This window comes from Colossoma macropomum, unplaced genomic scaffold, assembly GCF_904425465.1.
Source record: "Colossoma macropomum unplaced genomic scaffold, Colossoma_macropomum, whole genome shotgun sequence".
Classification (NCBI taxonomy): Eukaryota; Metazoa; Chordata; class Actinopteri; order Characiformes; family Serrasalmidae; genus Colossoma; species Colossoma macropomum.
In genome coordinates, this window is record NW_023494805.1 from 6,716,582 (window position 1) to 6,738,269 (window position 21,688).

Sequence of the window (21,688 nt, forward strand, 5' to 3'; positions counted from 1 at the left end):
AAAGAGAAATCCAAAGACTTTTCTCTTCAGAGAACAACAACATTTTAAGAATGTTTCATGTGAATCAAATCTGATATCAGATTTATATATTTCATTTGATTTATTCGTGGTCATTTACCGTAATTTATCATTTTTTTCAGAAAAATTGGGCCTAAATGGAATAAATCAGGGGCCTATCTTTAGGTTATATACCTACTTTACAACCTATATATACTATATACTATATATACAGCTTAATCTGTGGTGAGCTTTTCTGTTTATGCCTCAAAGTAAAATTCTAGTGACCACGTTTTAACTATTCCCAAATAATGAACAAAAAGCTTTTGGGAATAGTTAAAAAAATATAAGGTAAAATATAAAGTTTACTTTGTGGCATAAACAGAAAAGGTCACCTCAGATTAAGTTGGAAAGAAATTAGGTATATAACCTAATACATCCCTCAATGCTTAACATTACAGAAATGTATTTGTTTTGGGTACTATTTGGACTTGAAACTATTTATCAATCGTTTTGGAAGTTCGCTTGGTCTTGAAATAATTAGACTGAGTTTTGAGTTTTGCAAATTTTATAAGGTTACATTCTGATAGGTGGAGCTTCTTTTGAGAATAGTTACACTTGAGTAAGATGTCATTTAAAACTTGCAGTTCTTACCAGTTCTGTGAAGGTGGAATGGAAAAGTTCAGCATCTCTCATCATCATTGCCTCTATATCGCACCATGTCCTTTCCAGCTGTTTGCGCTTTCTCTGCATTAGACGATGCAGGTATGCCCTGGTAACACTCTGGTATGCTGCATTTACAATGTGCTAGAGAACAGAGAAGCGGTTGGATAGTGAATTGTTGTAAAGTGGATTCTGGACAAAAATGTGTTTTTTTTTTGTTTTGTTTTGTTTTTTTTTGAGTCTTCAGTCAGGTCTCATATACTTTGAATTCAAATTCTAAACCTTTTGTGTCTCCTCTCCCTGTTCTGTTTGTGGTAAAGGTGCAAGCATGTTTCGAATCATGTCCCTCAAGTCGTGTATGTGTGCGTCCTCTCCCTTGAAATACTTCTTTAGATGATCCTAAAATGTTGGAGAAAATAAAATCTTTGAAAATTCAACAGATTGCATTTACTGTATCGCAGTACAGGCCCAGTCCCAAATAAGAACTGTTATAGTTATTTGTTATAGACAGTATAAACATGCATATGGCTTTATTGTGGCTTCCACCACAGTAGAGAATGAAGAAGCAGTTGTTTTGGAGAATATATTACAATCTTGATGCTTTAACACATTACAGAGTTGAGGCAAACCTCTGCTAGGCCTGCAAACCACTGCAGTACAATGGACGAAACTTGAGCCTCCATGTTCTCCAACATCAGGAGAGTGGATGAGTCTGTGTTATTGTTTGAATCCACGATTTCGAGAGCATATGACCTGCAGCAAAGGAAAACCATGACAAAAAAAAAGTCTATTACAAACATATGCTCACAAGTTACACGTTAAAGTCATGAAAAGCTGCTCTCTTGTTAAAGATAATTTAAATATCAAGTGAAACGAAACGTAGGACTATCTTTAAAAGGAGCAAAAGAACAAATTCCACCATTGACTAATCATCATAAGAGAGAGATTTTAAGCTGACAGGGAGTTAACTAGACAGTGAATTGACTTTTATCATATAATGTCAGGCTCAAATTGTGTTTTTACAGGTCTAATGTAAAGACTTCAAATAAGAAATTAAATAAACAAATCAGCCCAACAGATATTCCCATGACCTAATAGTGGCATTTTCATAGACATCATTGTCTTGTTCTGCGGATCACCTTCCAAACTCACCGGAGGTGCTTACACGTGTCCATTATCCTGAAGAGATGGAGTGGATATGTTTCACTGGACTTCTGGGCCTCCAGATGTATTTTCTCAACATTCACATAACTGAGAGGAAACAGCTGTTATCATCTCAAAACATCAACACAAGTCCTGTAACAACTGCAGGAGGCTCTAGTATAATTGTAAGTAATTGTGTGTGGTTGACTGTGTGCCTGTATTTCTGGTTCAGTAAATTAATATATATATATATATATATATATATATATTAAATATTCAATATAAAGGACTTGCCTCTCTACGAAGTTGTTAAGTTCATCACAGCAAAGTCTTTGAACAGCTGACCTCAGAGTCTCGCTGATTCTTTTTGATCCCTGAAGAGCAGCATTCAGACACTGGAGAGAGAGAAGGATAGAAACATATCTGAAGTCAGTGGTTAGGCACAAAAAACGTCCTGTAAACGTGCATTTCATGGAATATATGGGACCAAAAGATAAGAATCTCTCTTCATTTAGTACCTGTATAACATCCAGATGGACTTTAATAAGATCCTCTTCAGTTCTGCAATCATCAGGATCCTCACAGTACAGCAGGATGTTTTGCAGTGTAGTTGAGATGTGCTCCTTAATGAGTGTGAGAAACTTCTGCTTTGACTTCTCAAACCATTCAATCAGTAACAGAGGGTCAGATTCTCTGAGAACACAGTCCTGGGTGTCGGGGCTTTTTGGAAAAAGAATGAAAGAAACTGTGATGTTGTGCAAAGTGGTTTAAATGTATACTGTCAACATTGTAACAGAGTCTCATATCTCTGTGTTACTTAATAGAAGACAGATTTAACTTCTTTACTTCACTGTTTGTTAATGTGCAGAAATGTCAGTCATCATGAAATGATCACATAATGCAAATGGCAAATGGTTTTTTCTAATGATGTAAAAAAATAAAGAAAAAAAGTTATTTGGTTTTGACATGACAGTGATCGTTTGCAATATCACAGAGTGATATATTATACAATAATAATTTTGCTGCCTACCTAAAGTAAGTTTGCTTCACCCACTGTAGAAGGACAAAGGCCTCTTTCACTGAGGAACTTCTATCTATAAACAAGTCCAACACATAAAAGAGGCGGCGATTATAGCTGTCAATCAGGTAACTCAGCAGTCCTGAGTTCCCTAAAACAGGAGCCAAGCGATTAACCTCGCTGTATGCCAAACGCAGAGCGTCTTTCAGGTATTCAACTGTCTGTACTGGAGAATAGTTTGACCCCTCTGGTGGCCAAGCGGGAAAGTGGTTGCCTACAGACATTTTTACGATCTCAAGGTAGTTTCTCAACCAGTTTTGACAGTAGCTGCTTCCTTGTCTCTCAGGCATCATACCATTCATTTTTGCCCACTGTTTAACCCGCTCAGCAGCATTCGTCAGCTTCTGTGACCTTAAATCTCCCAGAATAACATCTCTGAGAATGGAGAGGACCTTCTGACCTTCATCTTCAAGATCCTGAGCTTGTATCCCAGGTTCTGCTCCAGACAGGTCTGCACTGTTCAGGTAGTGACCTTGTATTCTGGAATCTCCTGTTGGACGCAAGTGGATTTTTTGTTTATGATCATCTGAGACGTCACACTGCCTTTTCAAACTTATTCTTTTTCATGCACACTTGATAGATCTGGAATAACTGTGCTGTCAATGCAACTTTTAAGTGTAAAATAAGTTTGTAATCCTTCGTTTTCATTATGTTTATTTGTTCCGATGCAAAGCTACAAGTAAACCAAAAGTTGTCTTTATTTCCATCATTATAAAGGCCACAGCATGATTATTCACTTGCAGTACCTGAAAAATTTAAATTCCAAATAAATGAAAAAATGTCTTACCATCCACAAGTTCATTGAGCTGTGAGTTCATGTTGCTCACCAGAGGTCTCCTGACATCTCCGTCCCTTGTCAAAGTTCTTCTGTTTAAAATGTTAAAAAACTTTTCTACAAACTTTGGCATTGTTTCTGTTTCTTGCTCCTTTTGTCTCCAAAGCAGATGGTCTAATGTCAGTGTCAGTGTTATCGTTTAAATTTGATCCGTAAAGATTTTAATGACAATTCAAATCCATCTGATATAGTTGAGCCACACAGATGGTTTGTTTTTAGTTTTGCCACTGTACACCTGATATTCCCCAGAGAAGGTAAAGAGATATGAATGACACGCCCACTTCATGCAAGCCACACCCACAGTGCTATACTTTCACAATAACCTGATGCTCTGTTTGTTCTTCTTTCCAATCCAAAATTCCCCTCAGTGTTCCCCCAGCTTTCCCCCAGTATTAAGAGAGGCAAGTGTTTTCTCAGATAAAAGATGTGTAGACTTGTTCAAATAAGGAAAACATCTCATTTAGTTCAAGTTCAGTTTAAGTTTCAAACTGTTATGTCTTAAAGAAAGGGACTAGGTATAAAAGTCTTAGCCGCACTGTGATTATTTTTTCATTTCAGCAGCAGAATGTCATAAATTCTACATTTTGAGAGAGTATAAGTCGTAGATGAAAAGCATTTTGAACAAAATCATAGCAATTTGATTTCATTTGGCTTTAGCACTGTACAGTCTATAACCTGATGTATGTTTTTCTCTCATGCAGTCAAGTGCCATTATACAGTCCAACACAATACTGTAAAAACAAAAATAATCAAGGACATGTATATCTGAATCAGCTCCACTGGCAGCGTGAATATTCTCTCTGAGCTCATTAGGAATGATTCGGAAAACTCAATGTAATTAAGGAATGGCAGCATTCTGGAATGACGGAGGTTGTGTGTCAGTTTTTTCACATGAAAAGTCAGCAACTGGACGAGTATGAACCGACGGAAAGGCCCAATCCAATTTCTTATTTTTACCCCTACACCTTGTTTATGAGTGTCATCTTGCCCCTCAGAACTGAGTCACAACAGATAGTGGTTGAAATCTTCCCCTACAAAAAAGGACAACCCTCAATTAAAAAGGACATTACTTCATCAACAGCTACTAGCGCTGCTCTGTAGGCGACCCTGCCAGTCTGCAGTGACAGCAGAGGAGGGTAAAGTTCAGCTCCTCACTGCTGGGCTTTAGTTACATTTAGGGCATCATATGCCTTCAAAGAGGGGGAATTATTTATTATCACCCACCCCTAATTCTTCAGTGATATGAAGCTGAAGTCAGATATTCGCCAGCTTCTCATTCAAATTTTCTCATTCCACCTTAAATGGAGCAGCAGTAACATTCTGGCGCTTCAGGCTGGACTATTTAAGGTGTAACGGGAAATTTAGCTAGCCAGCTAACAAGATGTTTGCATAGTACTAGCGATTTTTTAATGCTTGTTATGAAGAAAAGGACCATAATACGTTGAAACAACATTAAACTATGAGAATACAGTGCTTATCATAATTTGTTAACAAGGAAAATTCTCACAATTGTGGGTTTTTTTGGTCTCTTGCTCAGCCATCTTGCTGGTTTTTCTTTTTTTTTCTTTTTTTTTCCTCATAACGCTCCATTTGGAGTGAGCCTCTGAAAATCCTCCGTTTGAAGGGCGATGTAGCCCTAACACTTCGCCCTACCCCTCTATCTCAACAACAGTTGGGACACTCTACCCCTAGACATGAACGCGCAAAACAGAGGGCTAAGGGCTAAGTGGTAGGGGCAAGGGGTGAAATGCGATTGGGCCTAAGTCACTGTTTTTACTTCCATTTGTGGGATTGATTAACATAGTTATTATACAGTTGATTCTCATATGAAACAGCTTCCCTGAACATGTTCCAGTCTGTGTGCTCAAAACAGTCCTGAAGTGCTGAGATGGCCCCTCAGACCAGATTCTCACCTGTTTCAGAACCCGCAGGACACGCATGGGCAGAGGTATGCAAGCTGGATGTGTTTCCCTGTGGGTGGATTGCATAAGAAATGAAGGTGGCAGTAAGAGAAACTAAATCTGCCATTAAAAACAATGAGAACTCATTTCCTTGTTGTAACTTTCCCTTTTATGTTTTACTGTTTATTATATTAAACATATTAGATTAATGTAAGTCAGCTTAAACTGATATATTTCGCTTATTTTTGTGTACCTTTAGCCAGCTACTGCAAAACTGTTGTGGTTGGCATGTTAGCACATTAGCTAGTGGGTTAGATCATGGTTAGTGCATTACCATGTTAGCTAGCATGTTAGTTAGCACGTTAGCTCAGGTATAGTGCAGTACATAGTGCATAACATATTAGCTCAGGGATAGGGAGTTAGCCTGCAGTTAGCTCAGGGCCAGGGCCTTCGCTCACAGGTATTGTGTTAAATTGGGGATGGGGTTTTAGCTTGTGATTAGCGCTAACATGGAAATGCTGTATAGTAATGCTGTCTAGTATTGGCAATAGCTTTCTAGCAAAACACGAAAATGATGTCTTAAATGCCCACACAGGTCAAATAACCACTAAGAACTAACAGTGTAATCAATAACTGGTTTGTATGAAGGTTCAAAAGCAAATGTTTAAGCTTGCTGCTACATCTTTGCTTGTTTTTTGTTTTACTGTGGTTTTATATTGTATGTTCATTTTATCTTGAAGGGCCTAAATCCAACAACGAGAGCTCCACTGTAATCATTCTTGGTAAGGAATGTATGATACTACCTTAATACCTTCACACTGAGTTGCCAGTATATTGTACCTTCAGTCATCTGATATTATTTCAGGTACATCAAATATATTGTCACTGTAAGTTTTCAGAATTGGAAAAAAAAGTTGCATTTACAAACGAGTGGGAATTTCAAGATGAATGTACCAACAGAAATATTCCAAAATTATTTGGAAAATTTCCTTTTTTCTTTTACTCACACTAAAGGTGAGAAGACTTTTTTCTCCTCCTATAAATTTAACATTTTGGAGGTATGATGTTTTGTCCAAACAGCAGTGATATAAATGCACTTTGCACATTTCAAATTAAAGCTTACATCTAAGATATACACATATACGCTGTTTTTTCATAGCTGTTATGGAAACACATTTGTTTTCTCATTTCCAAAGAAATCATAGTTTTATTCTGAATAAGCTATAAGTATGAATATTACATTTAATCAGAAAAATTCAAAAGATGTTTATCTGAGGTATAACTACATAATTTACCGTACGTATCACACTTAACGTAGTTCGGTTTGACAGTAGTGTACATATGAAAACAGCACTCCTTTTTAGACAACATACTTTGTTAAAAAAAAAAAAAACGTTTAGTTAGAGATTATAGCTCATCTTTAGAGTGAGATATATTTAAAATGGTGGCTTTATAAAAGAAGGCAAAAACATTCTTAACTTTTAGTATAAGTTGATATTGTAGTATTTAGGAGTTCCATTGCTCTGTTTTTGCAGGTTTGGAATGTTTAAGTTAAGGGGGCACCTGATCCAAAGGCCCCCATAGGGAGTGGGCCTCTTAATTCCAAATAGATGAGATCCTTGTGATAAGGACCATATGTTCTGTCTCTTTTTTCAACAACAAGCAGCCTATATAAGCAGATGGGATATTCTGGTTTACAGGGGACATTTAGAATTGGCACGGATCCCCTCTCAGGTACTTTATAGCGCTTGATATACTGTTTTACTTTGTAATAAACATCTTATACAAGTAAGGCAGGTGTCAGCGGAGTCTCCTTCATCATCTTCACATCATCGCTACTTAATAAACAACAAGAATTTGGCGTCACAAACTTCGGCCGTGTTGTGGCCTCCTGCGTCGCCGACAGCCTTAGCACACTAACTCCCGCACCTGGCCGGCAATTCAGTTGTGTGCTGGTTTTTTCGTTGAGGCTGTTGGGTGTTTGCTGTCTAGTCGCACCGTAAAGAATTGTGTGCGTGCGTGCCATGCTGTGTTGATGTTTGGAGTGCTTCTCCGTTCTAAATTGGGGTTTATTGTGTTGTGAACGCTGCAATAAAAGGGGGAGTATAAGAGAGAAAAGGAAAGCTGATGTAAAAGTGTAGAATAGCCTAATTAGTAACGATAAGGTGAGCTAAATAACACCATGCGAGATTAATGAAGGTTGGGCCCTTATCTTCTTAACGGTAAGACATGTGTATATTGGTCACTGCATGAAAGTTGGCTTAGAGAAATAGTCAGATCAGAAAAGGGAAAAAAGTGAAAAGTAACAGCCCAGGGCCCTGGGGGAAATTAGATTAATGGTAAAAAAGAGGCGAGAATAAGAGAAGAGAAGAGTTAAAGAGAAATAAGAGAAGTTAAAGAAAATAGAGAAGAGAAGAGTTAAAAGAGAAAAGGAGCCGCAGATTTGGACCAAAGCCCTCTGGGAGGCGGTTTTAGACGGGCCTAAAATCCTGGAAAATCACTTGGTGAATTTCGGGTCTGTTCTAAGGAACTGGAGGTGTGGAATGGAAGATTCAATTGTAAAGTTCCCACTCGAACGCTAGTTCACGAACAGTGTCTGAAGCAGCTTTTTGTTGAATATTCACATCTCATAAAGGTAGCATAAATTTAGAAGGAAAAGAGAAAAAGGAGACAGAACATATGGTCCTTATTAAAAGGATCTCATCTATTTGGAATTAAGAGGCCCACTCCCTATGGGGGCCTTTGGACCAGGGGCCCCCTTAACTTAAACATTCCAAACCTGCAAAAACAGAGCAATGGAACTCCTAAATACTACAATATCAACTTATACTAAGAGTTAAGAATGTTTTTGCCTTCTTTTATAAAGCCACCATTTTAAATATACCTCAAGAGTAGTCAGCCTTTAGCTCTGACCACAGAGCCACTGTTGGCTTACAGTTTTCATTGATAGTAGGGCCACATTTATTCTATTTTATTCTTTTGCTGTAAATGTTTCTGCCTTCCACCCAGTGAGCTCTGGAAAACGCTCCAGCGACCCAGGAGGATACGCAGCTTAGATGATGAATGAGCAAATGTAATTGTCTTTGCTGGGGGTTTCCCAAATTGCACCATACGACCTGAGGAAGCAATTCCAAGCATTTTCCATACAGAATATGATGAGTGTTGATAATGGTCCATTCTCCATATAATATCTGGTCCCTTTTCATTGACTGGTGGGCTAAGGAGTGACTAATATACTGTACAGCAACATACACACTTTGTAGTTCTACAGTTACAGACTGTAGTCCATCTGTTTCTCTGCATACTTTGTTAGCCCCCCTTTTACCCTGTTCTTCAGCGGTCAGGACCCCCATGGACCCTCACAGAGCAGGTACTACACCTCAGTGTCACTGCTGGACTGAGAATAGTCCACCAACCAAAAATATCCAGCCAACAGCGTCCTGTGGGCAGCGTCCTGTGACCACTGATGAAGGACTAGAGGATGACCAACACAAACTGTGCAGCAGCAGATGAGCTATCGTCTCTGACTTTACATCTACAAGGTGGACTGACAAGGTAGGAGTGTCTAATAGAGTGGACAGTGAGTGGGCACAGTGTTTAAAAACTCCAGCAGCACTGCTGTGTCTGATCCACTCGTACCAGCACAACACACACTAACACACCACCACCACGTCAGTGTTACTGCAGTGCTGAGAATGATCCACCACCCAAATAGTACCTGCTCTGTGAGGGTTCATGGGGGTCCTGACCACTGAAGAACAGGGTAAAAGGGGGCTAACAAAGTATCAGAGAAACAGATGGACTACAGTCTGTAACTGTAGAACTACAAAGTGCACCTATATAGTAAGTGGAGCTGATCAAATGGACAATGAGCGTAGAAACAAGGAGGTGGTCATAATGTTATGCCTGATCGGTGTATTATAGCAAAGTAATCCCATGGTAGGTGTACCTGATACAGTGGCCAGTGAGTGTACCTGCAAAGTAGGTGTGCCTGTTAACCTAGAAACCCAATGTGAATTGTGTGTTTGAGGTGACGAATGGCATCAGATGGCTGTAGACCAAACAACTGTCAACATCCATGTCCCATTGAGAGCACTGCAACTGGAGTTCATTTAGAGGTCAGTGTCCTGCTTGGCCTATTTAGATAAGAGCTGCCCTGACCTTTTTTAGTTGAATTAGATGCAAACTAGAGAAATCTAGACTGTTAATTGTCCACAAGCTTGGAAAAAATCAGCCCTACCTTGTTGTTTGTGTCTGTGCTACAGAAGCCTCTTGAATAAGGGATGAAAGTGGAGCAGAGAGGAGAAAAGAACCACAAGACACTCCACATTGTTGAAGTTCCTTACTGAACTGCATGACTGTCAAAATCCATGGAGAATTTATCTGAGCACTGATCAGTGAAGCAAGCAACATTCATGTGAGTAAAACACGAGTCCTCACACTCAACTATGAAGATTTTCTTGGCTGAAGTTTGTTGAATTACATAGTGCAGACCTCCATGGCTTTGGCTTTGTTGGCATTTTTGTCTTGTTTAGGGTGCTATTATATTTAATTTATAATTAAATGATTATTTAACAATGCAGAATTAAAAGAAAGTAAAATTGACGAGAAGTTTCTAAGTAAAATATAAAAAAAGTTTTATGGTAGATTTACAGAATTTACTGTACTAATCAGAGGCCCTGAGGCCATCTCCACACCTGTCTCACTGCAACACATTAAAGGATAATAATCTCTGAGAAATGGACATAATCTTAATGGAAAACATTAAATAAGTATAATCTCAGAAACTTATTTTCTGAGCAGATCCATGGTGTTAGAGAAGACTTTGTCATAAATTTAGCTTAAACTTTACTGAAATACAGTCCGAAGAAATCAGTGTATTTAGACAATTGCATTTTGGTCATGTTAGCGGTTGATATTAGAGAAAAAGACGTTATTCTAGTCTTGGTCGCGTCTCCGTTCTCAGCATGTGTTTAACCCCTTTAGCCAGTGATTGTAATTTCTGCTGTCTATCATAAAACACTGTTATTGTCCTGTCATAGTGCATACAAAACAGCTGGTAGGCTGTAGTTCAACTTACCTGGGCAAAAAGCTCAGAAATGTGTCTAAACCTATATTTTTTATAGCACTAACAGGTCTTTTAAAAAGTTATTATGAATTTTGTTATTTATTTTATGTTTTAAGGGCGGCACGGTGGCGCAGTGTCGCCTCACAGCAAAAATGGCCTGGGTTCGATCCCCGGCCGGGTGAACAGGGTCATTTCTGTGTGGAGTTTGCATGTTCTCCCCGTGTCTGTGTGGGTTTTCTCCGGGTACTCCGGTTTCCTCCCACAGTCCAAAAGACATGCAGTCAGGCTGATTGGACATGCTAAATTGCCCCTAGGTGTGAGTGTGTGTGTGACTGTGTATGTCTGTCTGTCTGCCCTGCGATGGACTGGCGACCTGTCCAGGGTGTATCCTGCCTTCTGCCCAATGACAGCTGGGATAGGCTCCAGCGACCCAGAAGGATAAGCGGTATTTTATGTTTTAGTGTCAGTGTCTCCCCCTAGCTGCCTGTCTTAGCATCACAATGTTTCAAATATTTGGGTAATAAAAACCATATTCCTTGTTTCTACGCTCATTGTCCATTTTATCAGCTCCACTTACTATATAGGTGCACTTTGTAGTTCTACAGTTACAGACTGTAGTCCATCTGTTTCTCTGCATACTTTGTTAGCCCCCTTTTACCCAGTTCTTCAGTGGTCAGGACCCCCATGGACCCTCACAGAGCAGGTACTATTTGGGTAGTGGATCATTCTCAGTACTGCAGTAACACTAACATGGTGGTGGTGTGTTGGTGTGTGTTGCGCTGGTCTGAGTGGATCAGACACAACAGTGCTGCTGGAGTTTTTAAACACCGCAATGTCACTGCTGGACTGAGAATAGTCCACCAACCAAAAACATCCAGCCAACAGTGTCCTGTGGGCAGCGTCCTGTGACCACTGATGAAGGACTAGAGGATGACCAACACAAACTGTGTAGCAGCAGATGAGCTATCGTCTCTGACCTTACATCTACAAGGTGGACTGACAAGGTAGGAGTGTCTAATAGAGTGGACAGTGAGTGGACACAGCGTTTAAAAACTCTACGCAGCACTGCTCTGTCTGATCCACTCAGACCAGCACAACACACACTAACACACCATCACCACGTCAGTGTTACTGCAGTGCTGAGAACGATCCACCACCCAAACAGTACCTGCTCTGTGAGGGTCCATGGGGGTCCTGACCACTGAAGAACAGGGTAAAAGTGGGCTAACAAAGTATCAGAGAAACAGATGGACTACAGTCTGTAACTGTAGAACTACAAAGTGCACCTATATAGTAAGTGGAGCTGATAAAATGGACAATGAGTGTAGAAACAAGGAGGTGGTCATTATGTTATGCCTGATTGGTGTATATATATATATATATATATATATATATATATATATATATATATATATATATATATAATATATAGGCTGGATGTTAGGGAACCAACCTTTGTGACCAGAAGGTCGCTGGTTCGATCCCCTGAACCGACAGCACATGACTGAGGTGCATGTCATGTGGCAGTAAAAGAATCTATCTATCTAGGTACCTACAGGCTGTAACCCCTGTTTCCGCCAGGTAGGAGAAAAAGGTGATTGTTTCTGGTTCAAACTGTATCTGGTTTGGATGCTATAACTCAGTTGGTAAATGTCTGACACCAAGTGGCCAAAACCTACAAGTGCAGTAAACTGTGATTATGAAACTGTGGGAGTGGCCTGATGATGTCATTCAGGTGAAAGTAGAATACAAAGCAGTTTCATAACCAGAATCCAGTTTCTTTCAACAGGACACAAGCCCCGGTGTAAAGCTTCTTCAGTCTTTCGTAGAGGATCTACACCTGCCGAAGGTAAATTCTAAAGGAGCTGGTGTGGAAAGGTGGAGCTGTAGAGGTGTTTTTCTTGTTTGTAGTATTACTGGGGAGACTGTTTCCTGATGTACTCTATTTGGAAAATGAATTATTGTATATTATCATTATTTTTAATTCACTGTTCAAAAAATGGACTAGGTGTGCTAGTGGTATACCGTATTTTACATTTCAGAGTTCAGGCTGTGTAACTCTTCAGAGCTAATCAGTTGGGGGTGGCCATACATTTACATTTGTAAGAGATATATTACTCCTTACATTTTCATTTAAATCGTTAAAATATTTGTTTCAAATCTCAAAGGCCAGAATTGTGTTTACTCTTGTCAGTCAATCAAGTTCCCATATATTTTCTTACCATCTTTATTATAAAAACATCCCATTAAATTCATACAAGGGTCAAATTAAACTGGCCACAATTATATTAATTCAGTCTTGTGTGGGAAACTGAACTGCATATTAATCTCAACACCACACTCGTGGTTCAGTAAGGAGGAGCAGTGCAGGATGGAGGCTGAATGAGGGTTAACGCTGTGCTTGTGATGGTTTCAACAGTATCACACTATGTATGTCAAGCCTGTTTCCGCCAGTAGGAGAAAAAGGTGATCCTCCTTTGTTTCTGGTTCAAACTGTATCTGGTTTGGATGCTGTAACTCTGTTGTTAAATGTCTGATACCAGGCAGCCTAAACTTACAAATGCAGTAAACTATGATCATGAAACTGTGGGAGTGGCCTCGTGATGTCATTCAGGTGAAAGTAGAGTGCAAAGTTACTGAAAAATGGAAGGAAAGAGAGGCTGTAATTAAAAATACACATCCTATCATACTTAATATGTCAAAATAGTACACCACCAACAGTAAACCTTTTAGCATGTGTAGTAGTCTATAGTATTATAAGGTGTTGGACGCAGCCAGAGAGACCGAGAAACACATTTGGTAGCACGACCAGTAGCCAAGTTAACAAAAAGAAAGAAAAAAAAATGAACAGAAGAAAGGAGGACAAACATAGGTGATTTTTAGTGCTGTAAAAAAGACTAAAGTCAAGCAGGACATTTCGTTGCAACACTTGAAGGAAGTTCAGCAAAGTGATGAAGGAGTTTGAGCTAGTTTGGACTGTTTACAACAAACAGCTGGATAGAGAAGTGCTAGCTGGTGTTCTTAGCATCAGAGAGACTGTCATTGGCACCGTATGGATGCCTGTTAAAGTGGAAGAGCCACCTTTAACATCGGTGGAGCTGTGTGTTGTGTCTTTTAAAGGTGGTTCAACGTTGTATTGCTCGTGTTTCCAGATTAACTGTGAGTAGACAGTGTTTTTTTGCCCCAGTGTTGAGCAGCTCCCTCAAGACTCTAAACCGTGGGGAGTTTGTCATACGTTTTTGTTCTTTTTGGGTTCCATGTGTTTGCTTTCAAGCATTGATTAAACTAGTTCTACTCAACTGCGTTTTGGTTTCGACTTAGCATGCACTCCAAACTTGACAAAACCCATCTCCAGCATGAGCCTGGGTGTGGTAGCCAGGCTGAGTTTCAAATACCCAGAGAAAAAATACAACAGAGTCTTGTGTTCATATTTTTACATGTCTGTTGTTGAATTTTGGTCTCTTTATTGGGAGGCGTTTAAGACAGTATGTTCAGAGTTTGATAGTTTGATGAAACTGGTTACTCACTTTAAGAGGAAGGCTGACACTTATGTGTATATGGGAGGGGAAAGGAAACCAAAGTACTGGTGCGTGGGAGGGATAAGTAGCTAAAAGAGGATAGTTGTATTACTGAGCCTGGGGCCATAGAAAAAATCACCCAAGAGAAAGAGACGGATTTTGGATGCTGTTTAACTGTAGATCTCACTAGGGCTCCTCCCATGCCATTAGTAAAAAGTCAGTCACAATAATACCCTCTTAAGTCATACATAAAATATTAAATCAAATAAAAAATGTACCACAACATTTGCACCTCTGGCAGTCATCTGGAAATTTCTTAACGAGCGTATTCATGGCTTGAGTTGGAGCTGAACTCAGCAGAATATTTCATGTTGAGTAATGTAAAGATGTAAATAATGACATTTGGGTTCACTTGATAAGGCTTACAGATTATGATACTGCATTAGTTTCTGTGACTCAAGGCAACCATGCTTGCAAATCAATGCAAATTTTGCTATTTGGCAGGTGGAAACTTCTGATATGGGTGGACTAAATTAGATGTATGTAGTCAAGGCAGAAGCAGTTGAAATAAGCAGCCTGTCAGTAGTTGGCCAAACAGTGCAGTCCTGTGGACAACGAGACTGAAATCAATTGAATTGAATACAGAACCATCAGCCAACTGCGTTTGCACACAGTGGAATTAGACCTCTGCATTTAACCCATCCATGCAGTGAAACACCCACATACATGCACTCTATGTGAGCACACTTGCCCAGAGTGGTGGGCAGCCCTATCCACGGTGCCCGGGGAGCAGTTGGGGGTTAGGTGCCTTGCTCCAGGGCACTTCAGTCATTGGTATCAAATAGTCAAATAGGTCTCAACACTGATACTGGTTTCAGGTTTCGGCCTGATACCATGCTCATCTATTCATACTCGGACTTAAAAAATACGTAAAATACGTAAAAATTCACCAATACCAACATTCCGCTACCAGCTGATACCATGTGATGTAAGCCGAGTGTACACTTCTGTGCTAATGAACAAACGACTCAAGCTGACAGAGAAGGAGGCTCTGCTCATACAGAGAAGAGTTACTGACTCTGTGACAGTCGGACTCAAAGCCGCTGGGCACTTCAAACATTTTGCTTCGGCAGATTCCCAACAGGAATTAACTATGAAATTTTAGTTAACAAAACGGAGACGAAAAAAGTCTATATTTGCTGCCAAAGTCCATGTATTCCAACTTTAAACTGTTTGACAAAGTAGAATTGCAAAGGAAAAACGTTAATATGCTGTTGTTTTTTTGTAAAATAGGCTGTAGAGAGACTGTATTGTCCTACTGTGTGCATCAACACCTGGTTTTTAGCTTCAGTGCACAGTCTGATTAGCCAAGCTGCTGTTTGCTCAGTACTCAGTGTGCAGAGTGTTGCTTTGAATAAAACAGCTTTATTTGAAATTGTTTATAGACAGAGCTGTCTGTAGAGGCTGCACTTACCAAGCGTTTTCATACAGTGTGTGTCACACACACACACACACACACACAGCAGTCATTGGGTGGAAGGCAGGAAACACCCTGGACAGGTCACTAGTCCATCGCAGGGCAGACAGACAGACATATACATTCACACAGGGGCAATTTAGCATGTCCAATTGCCCTGACTGCATGTCTTTGGACTGTGGGAGGAAACCGGAGAACCCGGAAGAAACCCACGCAGACACAGGGAGAACATGGAAACTACACATAGAAAAGACCCTGGTCTCCCAGCCGGGAAATCGAACCCAGGCCCTTCTTTCTGTGAGGCAACAGCGCTACCCACTGCACCACCCAGTGTGAGTGACTTAAGAACTAAATTTCTAAAACTGAACAGTGTATGTCTCACTTTAGAGGACATTCAACTGCAGCTCAACCAGCCAAACAAAATACTCCAAAACTCCGTAAGTGAGCTCCTCGGACACGTTAGTTTCGAATATGATTTCTGCTGTCGCTGTACTGTTACTGAAAGAGACCAATGAGGACCAAAACTATAAAATGTAACATACTTTACCCAAGCTTTTCTGATGTGGAACAAAACCCACTCTTCACTGCAGTGCTACTCGATTCAAGGTAACCAATATAGGATAGTTAGCTAATTCACTTCATTTACAATCAGCTAGAGTTTAATGATTTAACTGTTAAGGTACACTGCACTCATTTACGCTAACAGCTGCTTAGTTAGGTAGGTTACACAGTGTGCTATCGGACATGGTATCAGTGTGATGCCTAGATGATATTTTGTTGGAAACAACAACCGATTCCTTAGATTTGGACACACATACCAATCATGTCTCTGTGTTTCTGTCAGTCATGGGTTCCACCAACAGTGTCCTGTCTGAAGATCAGCTCCAGTGCTCTATCTGTCTGGATGTGTTCACTGATCCAGTCTCTACTCCATGTGGACACAACTTCTGCATGGTCTGTCTCAAAGAGTTCTGGGACAGCAGTGTGAACTACCAGTGTCCAGTTTGTAAGGAGGAATTCTCCAAAAGGCCAGAGCTACGTGTGAACACGTTCATCTCGGGACTGGCTGCTCAGTTCAAGGAGGCACTTCAGCTGAACTCCAGCAACACTGCAGGGCAACTCTTCTTTAAGTCGAAGAAGGTGCTGTGCGACTCCTGCACTGGCAAAAAGCTGGAGGCTGTAAAGTCCTGTCTGGACTGTGGAGTATCTTACTGTGAGACTCATCTGATGCCTCACCAAACTGCAGCTAAACTCAAGAAACACCAACTGATGGACCCTGTGGAGAACCTGGAGGACTACATCTGCCAGAAACATGAGAGACCCCTGGAGCTGTTCTGTAGAGACGACCAGACGTGTGTGTGTCAGTTCTGCACTGAGACAGACCACAAGACTCACAGCACTGTTCCTATAGAGAAGGAGAGTCGGGCAAAGAAGGTGGGGGTCATTCAAGCAGAGATAACTTATATGTTTTTAGAGTGTTATTGCATAATCTAATCTAAAACTTCTTTGAATGATTAATATTGTGATTTTTTTTTCTCTTTTAGGCTGAGTTGGGAGAGACACAAGCAAAAGTTCAACAGATGATCCATGACCGACTGAAAAAGATTGAGGAAATCAAACACTCTGTATACATCAATAAAGTGAGTCTTCACACATTATCAAAATAAATCACATTGTATTCATTAAGCTTCATTAAGAAACATTCCAGCCTTGAACCTGTGAAAATGAAGGTGGTAATATAAAAGAATTTGACTTGTTTCTTGTTAGAAAAGCACAGAGAAAGAGATAGCAGATAGTGTGGAGGTCTTCAGAGCTCTGGTGCGCTGCATTGTGAGAAGCCAAGCTGAGCTGCTTGAGGTGATGGAGAAGAAGCAGGAAACGGTAGAGAGGCAGGCTGAAGAGTTCATTAAAGAGCTGGAGCAGGAAATCACTGAGCTAAAGAGGAGAGGCACTGAGCTGGAGCAGCTTGCACAATCAGATGACCACATCCACCTCCTACAGGTCAGAGTCCCTCTGTTTCTCACTAATAAAAATCCAGTTCATAAAGGAACAGTGCTCCCCATGCTGAGGGGTTTCTCCTCTCTTGCTGTACTGTAGGTTTACCCATCACTCTGCAGTCCTCTGCAGTCCAAGAACTGGAACAATATCAATGTTAATACAAATCTGAGTGTGGACACTCTGAGGAGAGCTCTGTCTCAGCTTCAGGAATCACTTGATAAGAAAACAGAGAATCTTGTTGAGATTGGTAAGTATTTACTGAACTCTCAGATCTTGTGAGGTTGAGGACAGTTGGAGAAAATGTGGCTTCAGAATGTCATGAAGATCCTGACACCTTAATGCATGAATGGTAGATGATGTATTTTGAAATTTCATTTTAGATTATTTTTGTCATTTCCTTACCACTCAGATGTTTCTCTGCCATCTTTCATTCCTCTTCTCTTCAGCTATATTGATTGAGCTCATGATATTTAGAAAAGGCAGGAACACTATAAAGCAAAAAGTGGATATTTTTTTTAGGTTTTTTTTTGTTTGTTTGTCAGTAGAGCTATAGACCATAAAATTCTCATAGATGAACTTGAGAACTGGGTTGGTCTCTCAGGAACTGTCCTATATTGGTTCAGTTCATACCTGCAAGGTAGATAGAAAATACTGGTCCTCATTAACCAAGTGTTCTTAGGAAGACAGTTCCTCTTAAAACCCACTTATGCACTTTTCACAAATATTCTGACACCAATGTTTCTTATTTGGGATTAGTTCTTAGGTAAGAACAGTATCTACACAATATGAACAATGTGAACAATGTGAACAATTTTGAGGTTTAAGAACACGTCATGAATCTGACATAGACTTTTCTTTAGTACCTTTCTCGAGAACAAATTTACAAAAAAACTTAGGAAGATACTGGTGAATGAAGCCCAGTGTTACTGAGAGAGTGCCAGTGACTTGTGGTGTGCCCCAGGGTTCAATTCTTGGGCTGTTCTTATTCAGTTTATACATGCTTTCTCTTGGCCAAATCTTACAAGACTATCTTACCACATCTACGCAGATGATACTCAGATTTAATTGGCCCTCTCCCCAAACATCTATGGCCCCATGACTCAAGTCCCTTGAGCATATCACTAACTGGATGGGACAAAACTTTGTGCAGTTGAATTAAGATAAAATATTCTATTTGGGAACAGTAATGAGAGGCACAGACTAGCTGCCTATTTGGATTTGAGAGCCCTAAAATCTAACAAACTAACATATAACCTTGGTGTACTAATGGACTCTGATCTCAGTTTTAGCAGTCATATCAAAGCAGTTACTGAATCAGCTTTTTATCCTTAAGAACATCAACAAGATCAGAGATGTTCTGACTAAACCAGACCTGGAGAAACCCATCCACACCTTTATTTCTAGCAGCACCACCCCATTCTTAAATCCCTACGCTGACTACTAGACTGTTACAGAATAGACTTTAAGGTACTATAACTGGTCTATAAACGGTTTAATGATGTAGGAGCAGCTTATTTATCCGATTGCTGCATCGAGATGATCTGAGCAGAATCTCAGATCATTAGGAACTAGTCAGATAGTCCTGCTGAAGGTGAAGACTAAACATGGAGAAGCACCTCTAAGCTACTAAAGTGGAACCAGTTGACAGACAGCATTAGAAGACAATGCACGACAATGCACACTTTTAAATCCAGGCTTAAAATAATCCTATTTAAGCAGCTTTCAGCTCAGTTTAAAACACTGTTAGCTCTTTATTATCCTCATTTAATTTTTGATTTAACGTTTGATTTTCTTCTCTCTTAAACCCAATGTTTTAATGAGGTTTTAATTTCTATTCTGTTTTTTTTATTTTAATCATCTTTGTATTTTGAATGATCATAGTGTATGAAAAGTGCAGTATAAATAAACTTGCCTTGCCTTAAAACTCCCATCTATGCCCATTATAGTTTTATGCAGTGTTTAATATTAACATTGCAGTGATTTTGCTATTTTTCAGACATCTAATGAAGCATATAATAACGATTCTAATATCCAGCTGTTGTCTATTATTCTTTTTCAAACAGAACTGAACAGAATCCAGCAGTATGCAGGTGTGTAAGCTCTTACGGATCACATAACCACCTATTTTACATGCTGTATGTTATCAACATGGGTTTAATTTGTGTCTCTGTTTCTCAGTGGATGTGACTGTGGATCCTGATTCAGCTCATCCTGCTCTAATCTTGTCTGCTGATGGGAAACAAGTGAGACACGGAGACTCACAACAAAATCTACCTGAAAATACCCGGAGGTTTGACAGCTCCCCCTGTGTTCTGGGAAAGGAAGGGTTCGCCTCCAGGAGATTTTACTATGAGGTTCAGGTCAAAAGAAAAACTAAGTGGGTTTTGGGAGTGACCAGAGAGTCCAGCAACAGGAAGGGAGAGATTACAGCCAACCCTGAGGATGGATACTGGAGTATTTGTCTGAGGAATAAGACTGAATATGAGGCCCTGGACTCTCCCTCTGCCCTTCTCTCCTTGAAACAAGCCCCACAGAAGGTGGGGGTGTTTGTGGATTATGAGGAGGGATTGGTCTCCTTCTATGATGTTGAGGCCAGGTCTCATATCTACTCTTTCACTGGTCAGTCTTTCACTGAGAAACTCTATCCATATTTCAACCCCTGTTCCAATGACGGACGCAAAAATTTAGCACCACTGATCATCACATCTGTCGTTCTTCCTAAGTGAAGGTATGTCTCAAGTGATGACTCTACCAGTAGGAGGCTAAATAGTCAGCTCAATATTTTACACCTTTACTAGGACTTTTACCTTTGTCAAGATGAAAAGATAAAAAAGTGAATTCTGTCATTCAGCTGAGCCTGTAAAACTTTTTATGTGCACAAAATACCTCTTCATGCCCACAGAAATCTTTTGCCAGTAGGATATAATTTCACAAAAGTCAAAGGGTTTGTGACCCCGTGAGTAGATGAAGATAGTTACGTTAAACATGTTACTATTGTTTGCTAGTTTGTTCCTGTACCAAACAATCTGAAGAAGTGAAACCTACAAAAATAAAAGAACATGAATCACATAAACAAACATTTCTCCTCAACTTGTCCGTTTGGGAATGGGAATTCTACCACTAAAATGTAATAGTAGAATATTTTCATATTATATAGGGAGATTCCTTGAAAGAGGCCCTAAATATTCTGTTGTAACTCCCGTTAGGATGAAGCAAACTGAACCAAACAAATACGCTACATACCTTGACGTATGTGTAATCGATTGCATTACATGCGATGCTGGAATTGATCTCCGTTTTCTATCAGACAAAAGAAGGGGTACAGGGGTCTACACCCAGAAGTTGCAAACAGAGGTTAAACGTTGCAACCGCCTATCTCATTGCTCTGACGCAGGGGCATCCCGGCTTGTTCAGAGCTCCATATACTGAGGAGCTCATTGTACATTGTTGGGTTCAGATTGCTTCGTCCTAGAGAGAGTTATTACAGAATATTCAGGGCTTCTTTCAAGTGAATCACTGCGCCACAGCAAAAAACCCTTGTATTGTTAATGGTATAATCTTTGATTCTCATGCTGTTCGCGTGGACCACCGAGTGTACTGATGAAGTAAAAACCTCTTTTTTAGTTTAAACTGAGGGGCTGGCGACTTAACTAGAACTAGGCTGGTCAGCTAGCTAACAGGCTAAAAGAGCCAACAGCCTAAACAACTCCATCATTAATATCACAGGCTTGCGTTAAAATACTTACAGTATGATTAACTGGCAGTATAAAAGTCTAAAACATGTCACTTGAATGTCTTACATGCTTCAAATTTTCAATCAAAAGTCGCGTCAAACCACCGGCTGAATTCCACATGGCTCTGTACTCCCTAAATAGTGTGCTAGCTATGAAACAGTGCATCATTTGTCGAGTGTGGATGTGGCCCAAATGACCATTTCTTAGCTATAATTTGCACTGCTGGGTTGCAGGATCCAGTATTTAATTTCCTACATAGTGCACTACGTAGGGAGC

At 40.0% G+C, this 21,688-nt stretch overlaps 1 protein-coding gene across 1 annotated transcript; it reads left to right on the forward strand.

The window, feature by feature from the left end:
- Window positions 1-12,432: 12,432 nt before the first annotated feature.
- On the forward strand, window positions 12,433-20,755 carry LOC118825963 (E3 ubiquitin-protein ligase TRIM39-like). The gene is made up of 7 exons (XM_036596844.1): window positions 12,433-12,534; window positions 16,525-17,114; window positions 17,225-17,320; window positions 17,448-17,681; window positions 17,778-17,925; window positions 19,742-19,768; window positions 19,857-20,755. Exons 2-7 carry the CDS (start codon window positions 16,527-16,529, stop codon window positions 20,402-20,404), a joined length of 1,641 nt encoding a protein of 546 aa, XP_036452737.1. The 5' UTR covers window positions 12,433-12,534; window positions 16,525-16,526; the 3' UTR covers window positions 20,405-20,755.
- Window positions 20,756-21,688: the final 933 nt, after the last annotated feature.